This window comes from Haliotis rubra, unplaced genomic scaffold (assembly GCF_003918875.1).
Source record: "Haliotis rubra isolate DU_JTF1 unplaced genomic scaffold, ASM391887v1 Scf80, whole genome shotgun sequence".
Classification (NCBI taxonomy): Eukaryota; Metazoa; Mollusca; class Gastropoda; order Lepetellida; family Haliotidae; genus Haliotis; species Haliotis rubra.
In genome coordinates, this window is record NW_025767524.1 from 1,797,621 (window position 1) to 1,814,533 (window position 16,913).

At 39.4% G+C, this 16,913-nt stretch overlaps 2 protein-coding genes across 2 annotated transcripts in view; one reads left to right on the forward strand and one right to left on the reverse strand.

Moving 5' to 3' along the window:
- The window catches only part of LOC124261544 (mitogen-activated protein kinase-binding protein 1-like), a 118,083-nt gene extending 106,139 nt beyond the window's left edge, over positions 1 to 11,944 (reverse strand). The window contains 1 exon segment of the mRNA XM_046695859.1: positions 11,581 to 11,944. Coding sequence (XP_046551815.1) covers positions 11,581 to 11,658 — 78 coding nt within the window. The 5' untranslated portion in view covers positions 11,659 to 11,944.
- A 1,182-nt stretch (positions 11,945 to 13,126) lies between these two features.
- LOC124261591 (E2F-associated phosphoprotein-like) lies at positions 13,127 to 16,771 on the forward strand. The gene is made up of 5 exons (XM_046695917.1): positions 13,127 to 13,313; positions 13,705 to 13,880; positions 14,390 to 14,518; positions 15,094 to 15,319; positions 16,159 to 16,771. Exons 1-5 carry the CDS (start codon positions 13,246 to 13,248, stop codon positions 16,418 to 16,420), a joined length of 861 nt encoding a protein of 286 aa, XP_046551873.1. The 5' UTR covers positions 13,127 to 13,245; the 3' UTR covers positions 16,421 to 16,771.
- Positions 16,772 to 16,913: the final 142 nt, after the last annotated feature.

Consider the following 16,913-nt stretch of genomic DNA (forward strand, 5'->3'; position numbering starts at 1 on the left):
CAAACTTCAGTCAGATTGATGATAACGGGGGCGGCCTGTATATACAGATGACTTCATTTCAGCCTTTACATCTTGATCTCAACCCACAGGCACCAAAAGCAAACAGAACTGACATGGGTCACTGTGTGTTTTCACAGATATCTTGGTGATATCTTGCAACCTGCTTCACACCTGTGAGCTCACACTACAGACTACCGAGTTCAGACAGAGAAGTGAGCAGTTCTTGCTCTGAACAAAAGCCAATACTATTCCAACTGTATCATGACAAATAAATCTAGCCAATGTGGTTGATAAACATTGATTTCATCAGGGCATGATGACCTGCTATGAAAAGAGGGCACAGTCAATCTATATTTGGTGTAAAACCTAAAGTCAATATACATGTATTTGGGTAGAGGTTTTTTAATCCCAAGTCTTGAAAATTGATGAAATATTGTTCCCAGATGCACCAATTTCACAGAAAATACCAAAACAAGTATTTATTAAATGACATTATTGAACCAAAATTGATTAAACGACATCATCATATTATACATAAAATCACAACTCAGTGAAACACATTCAGTAAATGCTTCAACACAATAATCAGACTGAAAGTGCTGCCATATGACAGTCTTGAGGGAAATCAAACCTAGGTCTTGTCTGTGATAAGCAAGGACATAAACCACAACTGACTGGGCAGTGTTGAAGAGAGTGAAAGAAGTTCAAAGACCATTGTTTTAGTCCAGAGTGAGCGATATTTCAGCTATAACACTGCAGTCCCTACTGCCAGGTCTTGTTATCTTGTATTCTGTATGTACGTCAAGTATTGATGTGGTCCTATCTACAACCACATCAACAGGGTATGCTGACCCAAACCCACCAAGGTCACACATTGTCGCCACCTGGGTCTATATAGTAGGTCCGCTGTTGTCAGAAGTATGGGATGTTCTTGTTAGGCCACGATAGGGTGAACAAAGGCTGGAAAACTGCATTGTGGGAAGAAATGTTTCATATATTCACATAGACTTGCACAAGTCTCTAAGGTAAAAATTAATAGGTTAAATGATAATTTCTAAAAAAGTAATAAATAACAGACTGGGATCCTATCTAGATTTGCCTCTTCGAAGGATAGAATTATACATCCATGGGCTCAGCTTTCAGTACAGCCTTGGAGCAAGGCTAATATTCACAGTACTATAGGAATTGTAAGCAATCATATTGAAATATCATCATGACCTTTAAAATAGTATAAAACAGTGTTCAAAATAACAGAGAATCATCCAGGCTTGTTTTTCTGATATTTGAAACAACAGACTCCCTAAATCTTTAGCTCTAAGTCTAACCTTGACTTTATGCTCAATTTCAAACTATTTATCAGTAATTATTGCACCCAAAATTATTTCCATGGCTCATACAGATCTGTTGATAAAGGAGAGCCTCTCAATACTATGCAAACGTATATCTCTGTAGTATGTATACTCTATATTTATGGCTTATCTCTGAATGTAAGTAGGTGGGCTACCCTCATAAAGCAATGCTACTATTCTAGTGCCTGGCATGGCCTGGTGTGGTGTATCATAGCAAGGTCTGCTTGTGTTAGTGTACATCTATAGTATAACAAGCACTGTTGCTGTGTTGAGAAGTATGTATCAAAATATTGTGTGCCTGTTATTTTCAGTAGATTTCAGTATTCAGGATAATGGGTGAAGATGCTGACTAGCATAGACCAATCACAATAACATGTAGTATTTTAACGGCCAACAGCATGAATTCTGTCTTTGAATAGCATTTACAAGTGATACAAATTAAGATTAAAATATATGGATGTGAACTTCTGTTATATGAGGAACAAGATGATCCTTATATAAAGGAAGTGAGCGAGTGGGTATGTTTTTATGCCACTTTTAGCAAAATCACAGCTGGGGACACCAGAAATGGTCTTCACACATTGTATCCATCTGGGAAAACGAACCTGGGTCTTTGACGTGATGAGCCAACACTTTAACCACTAGGCCCCCTACCGCCCCTGTATCCATCTGGAGAAATGAACAGGGGCCTTCGACGTGACGAGCCAACGCTTTAACCACTAGGCTACCCCACTGCCCCTGTATCCATCTGGAGAAATGAACAGGGGCCTTCGACGTGACGAACCAACACTTTAACCACTAGGCTACCCCACCGCCCCTGCATCCATCTGGAGAAATGAACAGGGGCCTTCGACGTGACAAGCCAACACTTTAACCACTAGGCTACCCCACCGCCCCTGTATCCATCTGGAGAAATGAACAGGGGCCTTCGATGTGACGAGCCAACGCTTTAAGCACTAGGCTCCCCCACTGCCCCTATCACAGAAGTGAACATCCATGAATTTATATCAATATGAATACAATCAATTAACACCAACACATGTTTCACAGCTTTCTAACTAATGGCTGGATGGCAGGTGTGGGTAAGTGATGTTCTTTTCAGCAATAGTCCAACTATATCAGTCACAGCTAAAAAACAATTTTGTCCTCCTACGCGAACATGTATTTGTCATTATTTTGAATATTTTTAATTTATTTCAGTCTTACCATATGGGACCCGTGAAGGTCCGGGTTAAAATATTGATCTGCAGTAACCCATGCTTGTTGTAAGAGGCAACTAACGGGATCGGGTGGTCAGGCTCTCTGACTTGAACATGTCATCGGTTTCCAATTGCGATCGATGCTCATGCTGTTGATCACTGGATTGTCTGGTCCAGATTCGATTATTTACAGACTGCCGCCATATAGCTGGATTATTGCTGAGTGCGGTGCAAAACTAAACTCACTCACTCACTTAGCATATGGACTATTCCACCAATCATATTAGACCAGAAGAAATGTTACTAGACTGAAGCTACTGACAAATGGCTTAATTCAAATACTGCTGTACCACACACAACCATTAATTATCAAGTCACTAGTCACACCATTGTTGATTTAAAGAAACAACAGTGGTCTACCAACTGTGGGACAATTACATGATCAACCAGGTCTCCAGTAGCCAACAGTGAAAAAGTCATGCCAAAGGAGCAGTTTGAAAAGCCTGCATGACACGATAGTGAGGTGAGGTGAGGTGAGGTGAGGTGAGGTGCAACATTCAAGAGTATTGCATTTACATAGTGAATGCTTGAGTGAGTATGGTTTTATGCCGCTGTTAGCAATATTCCAGCAATATCATGACAGTGGACTCCAGAAATGGGCCTCACACATTGTACCCATGTAAGGAATCGAACCAGTGTCGCCGGCATGGCAAGCGAACACTTTAACCACTAAGCTAACCCACTGCCCCAGCACTTACAGAGAAACAAGCATGTGAGTGTCTGTAGCTGATAGTAATTGTCAGGAGTTGTCAGTTTTATTGTGCTAGCCCACTGAGATACCATGTCGTAGTGTAACATGGATACCCCACCTCACACTTGTGAGTCCTTGTTTAATCCCTGTACTAGGTAACAACTTGTACCAAACTTTTACAGAGCTCCAGATAAGATTTAGCTCATGTGGGTACTGTACCCACTGTATTCTTTTGGAGTGGGTATTATGAATGTTGAGTGGGTATTTCATTTTCCGTTACCCACTGCTTTTAAATATGTGCGTATTTCATTCATTTTACTCACCTAAGTATTATGTCATTGTGTAAGTTTACTAAGCAGGTATTTTCTGCCTAATGTCATATACCTAATCAATACCAACTTAAATAAAATGGAAATGATTTCATAAAAAATCACTCATCCTATACTAACAGTACAAATTGATAGCAATCGAGGTCTTTTTCATTATGCAAGCGATTTTTATAAATATATTCCGTAAGCATTTGTTTTAAACTTTTTGTGTATGTAACATTTTAAATGCGTAATTGGTACGCAACAACTATTTTTCAATGCGTAATTGGAAATTTTCTATGCATATTTTACCCGGATACGCAGCTTATCTGGGCCTCTGAAAACTTTTAACATGTTTTTTCTACAATGCAGGCAGTGGAATGAACCACTCACCTCCCAAACTCCAGGCAGAAAGTTATATATATATATATATATAGGTATGGCCAATATTTAGATATCATGGAATAAAGCTAATATTCTGTACTCAAGAAAACAGTTCTGCAGCAAATATCATAATGAACACAATATGAAAGATTATTGCGGAAAATCAATTCAAGTGCAACTAAGAACACATCTACTACATCAGCCTCAAAGCAGATTATTTGGTTCATGTAATTTATTCAATTACAGCAACATGCGACCAATAAACAACACAACTGCCATCCCTGACAGGATTTATAGACAACAAAAAGTTTATGGACCACACCGATATGATGTCGTGAGACAAGCATGCCCACGAATGAATAAACATCAATGACAGACAGATAGAAGATTCATGGTGTAAGCTCTGATGCGTGCGACATCCTATGGTGACCTCCTATTGGACGATGTCTGTGTGCCACATCAGCTACCTCTGGACAAGGATCATCGATGCGCAAAATGGCAACAGGTACAGGTTGAAGGTCAAACTTCACTTGTAAGGTTGCTCAATTTTGTGGCTGATCAAATATGATGATGTAATGTCTCCAGACGACAGCATGATCAATCACCAGCTAAACTCTATGTACCCTGGTGGACACTGAACCTGTGCCGCTAACATCACTCAACACAATGAGAGAGCACCTGTCAACCTCAAGCTATATCAATTTCCAGAACTTATAGAGATTCACCACAGCAACAGCGCAAGTTCACCAGTGACATGTTGCACAGGTGTACACCATTTAACCATGTGCAAAATATACTTAAAAGAGCATCACATTGACAGTGATGAGACTGACTGAGTACTGTCAGGTTCTTGTTGTTCATTCACCATCTAATCATGTGCATATTTAACGTACTTCAAGTTAGGGCTGGCTAAAAAGAATAATAATCGGAAATGCCGTCGATGAGAAGAGTTATTGATGATTATTGATATGAAAATTGTGCCATCGTAAATATTGTATTAAAACTATTTACTCAGACAATACACAAGGTTAGATCACTAATTTATGGTGCGCTTCTAAATTATGATTAAGACAGGGTTTCGTTAGTAATCCAAGTCACTGGGGAGACAAGCATGGATTACTGGACACCCATTCTATTACTGGACACCTATTCTGCCCAAGAACACCCACTGGGGAGACAAGCATGGATTACTGGACACTCATTCTGCCCAAGAACACCCACTTGGGAGACAAGCATGGATTACTATTCTGCCCAAGAACACCCACTGGGGAGACCACTGGCCCAAGGAGACAAGCATGGATTACTGGACACCCATTTGCCTGAACACCCACCAAATGGAACTGGACACCACTGCCCAAGAACACCCACTGGGGAGACAAGCATGGATTACTGGACACACCATTCTGCCCAAGAACACCCACTGGGGAGACAAGCATGGATTACTGGACACTCATTCTGCCCAAGAACACCCACTGGGGGAGACAAGCATGGATTACTGGACACACCCACTGGATTACTGGACACTCATTCTGCCCAAGAACACCCACTGGGGAGACAAGCATGGATTACTGGACACCCATTCTGCCCAAGAACACCCACTGGGGAGACAAGCATGGATTACTGGACACCCATTCTGCCCAAGAACACCCACTGGGGAGACAAGCATGGATTACTGGACACCTATTCTGCCCAAGAACACCCACTGGGGAGACAAGCATGGATTACTGGACACCCATTCTGCCAAGAACACCCACTGGGGAGACAAGCATGGATTACTGGACATCTATTTTACCTTCAAACCTCTATGAAAGGGTCAAGTCTGAATGCATAACAGATTCATTCTGCTGTTGAGAAAGCAAATCAGGAAAATATAAATCCAGCCATCCACACAACCGATGTTTAAGATATCCTTTGATCTAAAAGGAAATATTGACTGGGATGAATCTGCATACATGCTATCAGTAGGTGTTAAGAAAAATTATTTTTCTTTCCCTTGCACGATTTGACCAGACAAGCTCTCTTCCTATTAATTATTATAATTTCCATTTTTGACAAACATAAAGCTGAATCACCCAGCAGAAACTTCTATCCTTTATAGGAACAGTGGGGTAGCTTAGTGGTTAAAGCATGTTCGCTTGTCACGCCGAAGACCCGGGTTCGATTCCCCACATTGGTACAATGTGTGAAGCCCATTTCTGGTGTCCCCCGCTGTGATATTGCTGGAATATTGCTAAAAGCGGCATAAAACTAAACTCACTCACTCTATCCTTTATAAATCATTGTTTCATTTCATCAGCATAATAACTCAGAATGTTGAGAACGTGCATTCTAGAATCCATCTTGTCAATCTTGGAAACGGTGCATGTGTAGCGTGTAGAGCAGAGAGTGACTGACAGGTCAGAGCTTCCCTGCTTAATGCTTGGCGGCTTTTACCATCACTTCACATGGCTCCCATTACTTCATTATGTCTGTGTACCTAACAGCCTCCATTACCTTACAGCAACTTTTTCTCCTCAAAAGACCCTTTGAATTCCAAGACTGAGAGGCATATTCCTGTACTTATGGGTAATATGCATGAGACAAGTACTAGGAAATGGAATCGGTCAACCTCTTCAAGAAACCATTTGTTTCCAAGGCCAAGCTGTCAGAGACCAAACTTCCCTCAAAGAGCTTGAACGGTTTAACTATCTTTCCAGGTGTTTTCAATATTAGTCAATTTGGCAAGTTGTGAGGGCAAATCAAAGTAATTCATTTACTTCCCACATTTTTATTGCTGCAACCCTCCATGTTCTAACTGGTATAGAGGTCAGGTGACTCAATGATGGGAGCAATCAGGATGGCATATTTTGGAAACATTTCAACAAAGTTTTGATTTATGGAATTTATTTCTTGGTATATCATCGTGTTGAACTTTGTGTATGGATGACAGTGGATGATGATGCAATGACTTGCCACCCACTTCATCAGGTTGTTAATTAGTGCTGTAAGTTTTACATCAGTTACTAAACGGCAGAACTTCACAACGTACCAAATGAATAACCAAAGAATAACTACATACAGTTCTATCAAATAGGAAACATGTTAGTTAAGAACAAACACTATCACATGACCTTATCAAATAGTTATTTATGAATCTCAGAACACATGAAAGAAATATGGTAATTCTTGTGTGTCTTGAGTGTTCGGGAGGTTTCTTAAAACGTACATATGGATCTAATTGTCGCCCTTCAAAATATATCCCCTGACTCATTTGTTTGCACTGAGTTGATGCTCATAGATTTCACCACAGTGGTGAACCTCTACCAATTGCAGTGCGGTGGGGTAGCCTTGTGGTTAAGCATTTGCTTGTCACGTCGAAGACGACAGGTTTAATTCCTCATAAGGGTGCATTGTGTGAAGCCCATTTCTGGTGTCCCGACCGTGATATTGCTCAAACATTGCTAAAAGCGGCGTAAAACTAAACTCACTCACTCTACCAAAGACATTCTTTATTTTCCAGTGTTAGATCCCCAATCTACCATGTTCTACACTGTGACCTATACTGGAGCCAATTCGCCACCATAGCTTTGGTTCTGAGCAATGCCACTATAGTGTTAGCCTTATCACTAAACTAACACAGAAATTTGCACACTTTATCATAAGCTTGAAATCAACAACCAATCAAAATGCCTCTTCTGAATACTAGTGAGGCAAGATGAACAATAAATTCATAGCTTTGTACAAGAGAGCACTCAATGGAATTATGTCAATCTGAGAATGTTCAACTGGACAATTTGTCATCCTGAGTATAAGATGCTCTCAGTTCCATTTGAAATGGTACACAAGGATAGCTGAGAACTGGCACTATCACAACTTATTTCAATATTGAAAGGACAGTGTAAAGTCACTTGACAACCAATATGGTGGCATATGGTTCCACGATGTATATGATAAGAAAATGTAGATATGATGGATAAAAAGGACGATACATAACAATTTTGGCCTTCCAAAAGTTGATACCCAGCGTTGAGGTGAGGTGACGTGAAATTGGGTTTAAGTTCGTGCTTGAGAATATTTCGCTCATATGACGACGTGTATGCGTGTGTATGTGTATGTGCGGCTGCTTGTACTAGCCCAGACTTAAGCTGGTTTTATAGTGCTAGCCCACTGAGATACCATGCCGCAGTGAAGCATGAATACCCCACTCAGACACATTATACTGACTCCGAGCCGACCAGTCCTTGTTGTACCCATTAATCCCGAGCGCCAGGCAGGAACCAACAAGTACCATATTTTAACGTCTTTTGGTATGACGCGGTCGGGGATCGAACCTGCGACCTTCCGCTCTCCGGGCAGACGCTCTAACCACTACACCACGGAGGCGGTGATACCCAGCGTTGAAAGTGAAATACGGATCAAAGCAAACACACCCAGCTCCGTCACTCAGATCTAAATTGTCCACTATTCTTGTTCTAAATAGATTCAAACACAAAAGGAAACATCCTCAAGGTCCCTGACCTTACATTTAGTAAACAAAATAAAGTTATTTTATTTACAAATATATATCTACAAAGACATAAAGATTGCAAAAGGAGTCTACAATGATTCTTAATTTCAGAGATCGGGCAATTTAAACTTGTCCAATCATTCTAGACTTGAGTTTGGTTCTTTTGAACAGATTCACTAGTGTCTGGGAAACAGACTACAAGGACACCAACAACCCTTTAACTTCAAACACTCATTCAGGATAAACAATCCCTGATTTAACTGCCATATCCTGAAAACCAAAGAGGATGACACAACACCATTGTAATACCACAGCCCCAGGGTCCATTTACCTGGGATGCTACTGTCAATACAACTGATTGTAATCAGTAAGGTAAGGGCTATGTCACGATTGTTGTCAGCCATCAAGTAACAACAGCTGTTGGCCATCACAGCTGATCTGATCAGGAACTATCAATGTATGGTAGCAAGCTTGCTCTATATCACTTGCTTAACTTCTTACATTGCTTATCTGGTACACCACTGTTTGTTACAACATGTGTCAACATTGAAATAAAATACCAGATATATTCAAGTTAAACATTCCTCTGTTTTATCTAGCCTACATGAATACATGTGGTTTACATTACATTGATCCTGTAAGGAAGAACAGTCAGGAGATGTACAATACTTTTTCAATCTGGTTGTATTGCAGTAAACATTGGTGAGCCATGTATTTGTTACTTAGTTTAAAAAAGTGAGTTTAGTTTTATGCCGCGTTTTGCAATATTCCAGCCATATCACGAGTACACCAAAAATGGGCTTCACAAATTGTAATCATGTGGGGATTCAAACCCAGATCTTCAGCATGACGAGCAAATGCTTAACCACTAGGCTACCCCACTGCCTATATTACATAAAAAGAAAGTAATACTGAGATTTAGAGTTTGATAGGAATGAGCAGGGTTTTAGTATACAAATTGTTAATGAATACAACTAATTAACCCTGCAGTTGTTGAGGAAACAACAAACTTTGATCGGTTTGAATCATTGAAACTAATCACAATTGTACATTACACTTTAGACATAAAGATATTTTCAGTCTGATAAGAAATAACCCTCAAAGCTAAGGGTATTCATCATGGTTGATTTTCTTGAGATGAACTGTCAAATCCCATTGACGTTTTCTGAATGGTTCATGTTTTCGGACATTGACTGACTGGCATCCAAAGTGTCCTCCAGTGCGTGAGTGTGGTTTTACGCCGCTTTTAGCAATATTCCAGCAATATCACGGCAGGGAACACCAGAAATGGGCTTCACACATTGTATCCATGTGGGGATTCAAACCCATGTCTTCGGCTTGACGCTTTAACCACTAGGCTACCTTGTCGCCTCCGAAGTGTCTTGAAGATATTTTTCAAGTTTGGTATAGATATAGAAGAAGTACTATCAAGGTTGGAGAGGAGCTTTACTGCATTTCTGAAAGAATTTTTTCTCAGCCAAGGACAATTTCCATAATTCCAAGGTCTGATCCCTGTTTGAGATGAGTATCTAGGCAAACATCTATACTTCCCTTCAAATATATAGTCTCAGTAGATTATCCTGGTATACAGTGTCACTAACACAAGAACATGTATGCCATTTGCATCAAGATGGATCAATTTTCACAGCCCCCCTGTCTCGGGTGCGTGCTTTTCAGCAGGTAGTCGTGTAAAATGATCATCCTGAGAAGTCTTAGGCAAAGGGCTACAGAAAAAAAAACCACACATGTACCTTGGTTTTGAGTTCAGTTGAGCTGACAATAACTTGTAGAAGTGTAACAGCTGATTGAACTATCAATTTGGTGCATCAGTCTTCGGGCCATTAGCAATACATTGACAAGTCAGATGATACCTGCTTGACTATCAAAAGATGCAAAACAATGAAAAACAAATAAATAATCACCAATCAAAGTTAATACCCTGAACATTTCAGTTAGAAGACAGTAATTGTTCTTAAGTTTGCATCAACAACTGATTTTAATAAATTGTAACTCTCCTAAATCTCAAATATGTTCTTTATAAATCTAATGACCCCCCAGAAATGTTTGACATGACATTAGATCAAAGTATAAAGTCTGGATTGCTGGGAGTTGGAGGTCCATTAAAGGCAAAACAACTATGTTTAACTTTTGGTTCCCTGTTAATATTATTCTGCCAAGCAAATAAATAGATTCATCCATTTGAGCTAACCAATTGGGTATCTAATCACTGGAAAAAAGGAAATCTTTGTGATAACTGGATAAAGAGATAACAATGGCAAAATTAACGAGCCTTGTAATTAGTCACACCTAAGGTGAAATGTGTATTGTTGTCATTGCTCAGTCAAAGATAGAGCAATGGCTTAGATGATAATGATCACAAGTGCTGCTGATGCTACAAGTCCAAGCCAGTTTATTATGATTAAATATCTGTTTCTAAATAAGCTGACATCACATCATTGTATCTGTGATTGCACTCACTTCACACTGAATCTGCTGACATGGGAATAATTATCTCATGACTACAAATACAGAGATGCATTCTCATTCCAACCTCATGATACACACATGGTTGGTCTACATGACAAGTCTCTCATCTCTGACGAAATTCAGTGAGTAGTTCGGTTACTCAGAAGCTCAAGGCCTACTGCAGTATATGACGCCAAACTGCAATTGTACTGTGTGATACCACGTGAATCAAAGGTGAAATGATTTGAATGAGAGCCAATTCAAGTGATAAGTATCGCCATTTGTTTATTATTTGTATATATCTCTGTTCCATATTCTGTCGTGTGACTTATACCCTAATACGAACAATCAGAATTTTAAATTTGACAGCACCTTCAGGTTCTTACATACTGAGAGCTTTAACTGTCTTAGTCAAACTCTGGTGAAATTTTCAACCAAGATGACGTTACCACGTTTTTGCCACTGCTTGTACGAGTTACACCTAAAACTGAGAGATAATAATAAATTCATACCATGAAATCTACAACTGACATCCCTTCACCTGTCTCGCGTGACAGGTGTGGTACTGGCTTTCATGTAGGACACACGTAGGATAGTTCAAGTGGGTGAAATTGACATGGCAAATAGGCCTACTCACTTTTTGGTTCAATGGTTGTTGTTTATTTTTCCTCTTCAGAGAAGGAGAACGAAGTATTTTCCGTGGTGCTCTATCCATAATCCACGAGACTAAGACCCTGGCATACAGTATCCATTCATTATAACACGAGGATCAGTACCTTTCCTCGTTGATGTTTCAAACTTTAAAGTGTTCGTCCCATATGAGAGATGGGCAGCCAAAGTTAATCTGATACGAGAGATCTGATTGGTTCGGTCGCCCCAGGTCGATGTTCGTCTTCTATTTTCGTTTCCCGTATGATAATAGCTTTCTGAGGAAACAATTTATTAGATCATCTCAACATATAGCGTTCATTGTCTCCAAATGAATCAGTAATGATAAATTATTCTTTATTCAAGACTAACAACAGAGTACACCATCGCACCTGTTGCATAAATATCGACCAATGAAATAATTCCTTTCAAATCTATAAATAAACGTAGATGTCGCTGTAGCTAAATATTTGCATATCTGTCATATTTTACGCCCGCTTTTATTATTTTCTTGAAGCTGCCACGTAAATGGTTTTATTTCTCGAGTACATCAAACAGTTGCACCGAATAGAGGATTATACTATGTCGCTGTCCCAAGTATTTGCGTACATGGAACATATATTTTACGTCCGCTTTTAACATTTACTTAGATCTGTTTGATTGGTATTTTAGAAGTTGATGGATATAATAGAAAAGGCATAGATATAATACTTTGTGGATTACAACTTCCACGTTGTTGTTATCCATAAAGTATTATACTTTTTCTATTTTATCCATTTACTTAGAGCCGGCATATTAATGCTATATTTGTATCATCCATACTTTTAACTATTAATACTCTCTCTCTCTCTCTCTCTCTCTCTCTCTCTCTCTCTCTCTCTCTCTCTCTCTCTCTCTCTCTCTCTCTATGTAAACAAATCCACAAAATAATGACACAACACGAATCTACCTAGGCATATGTATATATGTACTTCTGTACACTGTTGAGCTTCATCCTTTTATATATTAGTGTTGGGTAATTATTTTGCGGGTTTCTTTATCTGTCTGTCAGTCTGTCTATCTATATATTGTTTCGAATTAAAGGATTCATATTTATGCAATGTATACATTAATAAAATATTATATCTCAGTAGACAAATAAGTACAAATGGTATACAGTGTACATAGTGTGTACCAGTTCTTGATATTCACTAATTCACTGTAAGAACGAAAATGGATTTGGTGAACATATAGTTTTTGAGTGCATGGATAAAGTATTTTTATGTACAGTATGTCGTACATGGGGGACCTGATCTTGGCATTCAGACACCAGTTAGGAAAAGAGGTAGTCTTTCTCAGATCTAGATCCGAAATTAAGTTTCAGTTTATATATATTTAGATAAGAACACTTAAGTTCTGGGGGTAAATGTCAGTCAAGGAAAAATGTGAATCGTGACGGCTGTCGTTGACGTAGATAAAGGGAGACAACTCAGTTTGGTAAGGTACAAATCTGAAACATCGTTTTTCATTCCGATTCCTATACTGCTGTGAGGAGCTTCCTGGTATAAACAAGATGGCTGCGCCCTTAAGAATCGTCTTGAAAACGTCGCCCTAGCTGTGTAGATTCATTCTGTACGTTTGAATCATATAGCTCGTCCTGTTTTTAGTTGCAAATATGTATGAGGACGAGGACTCCGATTTCCTTGATTTCGGCGGCGATAGCGATGTTGATAGAGCAGAAAGGTAAACATTAGCCTGTCGACAGTGATAAAAGTCCATGTGCCTCAATAATTTTACATACCCCCATTCGGCATTTGTTTCTTCAAGTATGTAGTCCACTGAATTTCCATACATCACCACTTAGGTAATAGTTCCGCCCGTAACCCCCCGCTTGAAATGTATTCTATTTATTATGAATATTTCAAGGTGTTAGGGTTAGGTTTAGATTTAACATTAGGTTAGGGTTAGGGATAGGATAGGTTTTCTATATAAAATATCTATTCTTACTATAAATCTTTTAGGCATAGAATGGTAAAAACCACGGGGGTTACGGGCGGAAATCTTTCCCTCTGGTCTACATTGTTTACAACAATAAGAATTAAGTGCCATGAAATTTCTGTTTCTTCAATTTCAGCTCTGAAGATGAACTTGATACTCTCCTCCTCGCATCACCTGAGGAGAGGCAGCGTCTTCAGCGTTACCGTCAGAAACCACAGAAGGAACAAGAAGATGACTTTGAGCGTGAAATGAATGAAGAAGTTCTGCAAACTGTTGCAGCAATTGAAGCAGAAAGAAAACTTTTGAGTAGAGGTGACCAATCTATTTTCTTAATCATGTTTATAGTTTTATTTCAACAAGAAATATTTACATATGCTTAACCAGTATAATTACTCATGACTGATATGGCCTGGAAAGAGAGACCAATCATTTCTCTTAATCATGTTAATAGTTTGAATTCAAAAGGAACTTGACATACCCAAACAGCAGTAATAAAAAGGATTGCTACTATCTTAGTGATTCATCACTGATCATTGGTTTGTCTATCTTAACCATGTTGAAAGTGACTGATTGCATGTTTTAATATTTTAATAGGCCCTGTTTTGGATGAGAAATTGCTGGTGGTAATTGTGATCCCATGACATTGCAGGGATGAGAAGTTTCCGTGGATTCGATCACACTGGGGTCATTCTTGTGAATCGCCCCCAAGACCCCGGCTCATTTTCCTCTTTTTTCACTCATACCCATTCACATCCCTGACATTGACATATGAGCTCAAAATGTGATGTTTCCTATTGAGAAATTTCTATATTTTCCACCAGTTAATGGAGTTTCACAAGAGGCTACACCCCATTGTTCAACCACTGAAGTTGGAAGCGAGGGGCAGTCCGAGCCCACCAAGTTCTATGACAACATTTACTTTGACTCTGATGAAGAAGACAATGAAGGAGGTGGGTTAGAAAGTCTTTCTGAAGGGAGTGATTGGGTGACTTAACATTGATCTGGGTTCGGTTCCTCACATGGGTACATGTGTGAAACCAATTTCTTGTGTCTCTCATGAAGATATTGCTAAAAGTGGCATAAAACCAGACGCACTTACTTATTGAAGTTTGACTATGTTTTATTATTGCTGGAAGATGTAATTTGTAAATATACTCCGTTTGTTGATCCTCATGACTTCCTTCTTGTTTCCATGTTTTCAGCATCTTGCTCTCATATTTATGATGCTCTTTCTCCGATTTTGGTTACATTATCGTTGCCTGTTGCCGATTGATTGTGTATCATGATCATAGGACAGGCATTTATAGCAGTCTGTTAGTTTTTATTGGTAGGTTTGATATTCAAACAAATCAAAGTGGTGACTTTCCTCATTTTGAAACAGTTGTCTTGTCAGAAATTCTTTTCTCTCTTTATTCAAGTTACTTTTTGGACACTGTCAAATTTTGTGTATGTTTCAAAAAAATTAATTATGAACATTGGATCATTATCTATAGAGATCTTGAGCATATATATATCTTTCCGCCAGTCTCAGATGCCAAGAAGAAGCACCCAATCCCAACTGACGATGACCTTCTGTATGACCCCAACATGGATGATGAGGATGAGAGGTGGGTGGTGAAGCAGCGACAGAAGTATCGTCCCAAGGGCCACGAGGATCCGAGTCAGGGAAACAAGAAGAAAAACATTTCTCGGAGTGATGCAGTCTTGAACTGTCCAGCTTGCATGACGACGCTGTGTCGGGATTGTCAGAGGTAGGTGATGTAACTGCCCTCAACTTGCTGTATTTAACAGGTGTTATGTTCAGAATGCTTAGCAAACTGTGCATTTATGATTTTCATATTTGTTTGTATATTGTTTAATGCCATACTCCACAAAGCCCATTTTTAGGAAGTCTGACCATACAATCCAGTGATTGACATCATGAGCATTGAACCCGTGAAGGTCCGGGTTAGAATGTGCCTTCAGGAACCCATGCTTGTTGTTAGAGGCGACTAACGGGATCGGGTGGTCAGGTTCGCTGACTTGGTTGACACATGTCATCGGTTCCCAATTGCGCAGATCGATGCTCATGCTGTTAATCACTGGATTGTCTGGTCCAGACTCGATTATTTACAGCCCGCCGCCATATAGCTGGAATATTGCTGAGTGCGGCGTAAAACTAAACTCACTCACTCATGAGCATTGATCTACACAACTAAGATACTATGACATGCACCAACAAAGTGAAACCACCTTGTAGAACTAAATATATCATGTTTGTCAGATCAAAGAGGTTTAATTTGATTGTCTTGTTATTTACTGCCCTCTCATTGGCTGGTTACCTGAACAAATGAATTGGTATTGACACCAAATGTCTATGAAACAGTACAGAGGAAGCTAGTGCATATAACTGCACTTGAATAAGGAATATGAGTGAGTGAGCTGCTTTTAGCAATATTTCAGCAATGTCACAGTGGTGGACATTTTCCCCATATGGGTAATCAAAATCCGGGTCTTCAGTGTGATGAGCAAATGCTTTGACTTCTAGGCTACCCTGCCCCTGAGGAATGAGAATGAAGTGATATATTCATTACTGTTTATTACTTTCCAGACATGACATTTACGATAACCAGTTCCGTGCCATGTTTGTGACCAGCTGTGTAGTGGACTTTGAAGAACTGTTAAAATTCCCAGAACAAAAGGGGCGGAGAAAGAGGAAGAAGAAACAAGACAAATCCACACCTAGTGACATGAACTCAGCCGATGACAAGAAATATAACCCTGTGAAATGTGAGGACTGTAACACTGTGGTGGCCATGTATGACCAGGAGGAGGTCTACCACTTCTTCAACGTGCTTGTCAGCTATGCATGAACATGGAAGATACGTGTATTATTTTGTATATAGTGATTAAATCCTATTTGATAAGTTTCCTGTTTGTTTCTGGATGGGTCAGTTGTTGGTAAGTCATGTAGAAGATCTGGGTTCAAATCTTTTCATGGTATTAGGAAAGAAAGTTTGTCTCACAGACATTTGAAAGCAACAGACTTTGTTCTGAGCCAGTACATTGATTGGACGTATAAAACACTACATGTGTTTGCAATCAGCTTATATGAACTGTGATAGAGGAAGAGCATGGATGTGTTTGTGCATGATAATGGCTGTTTTCCATGGATCAATAAGAACCTCTCAGAGGATGTACAGTCAATAAATCCAAAGTAACTATCTTTGTCATGGCCATGTTTTCTACAGACACCACTATCAAAGCAGACACTTGGCGGTGAAAACTCAAGTCATAGGATGCAAACTGAAGCAGTCGTAAAATGTGATCTTTCCTAATGGGATGACAATCTGTCATGTGAAAACT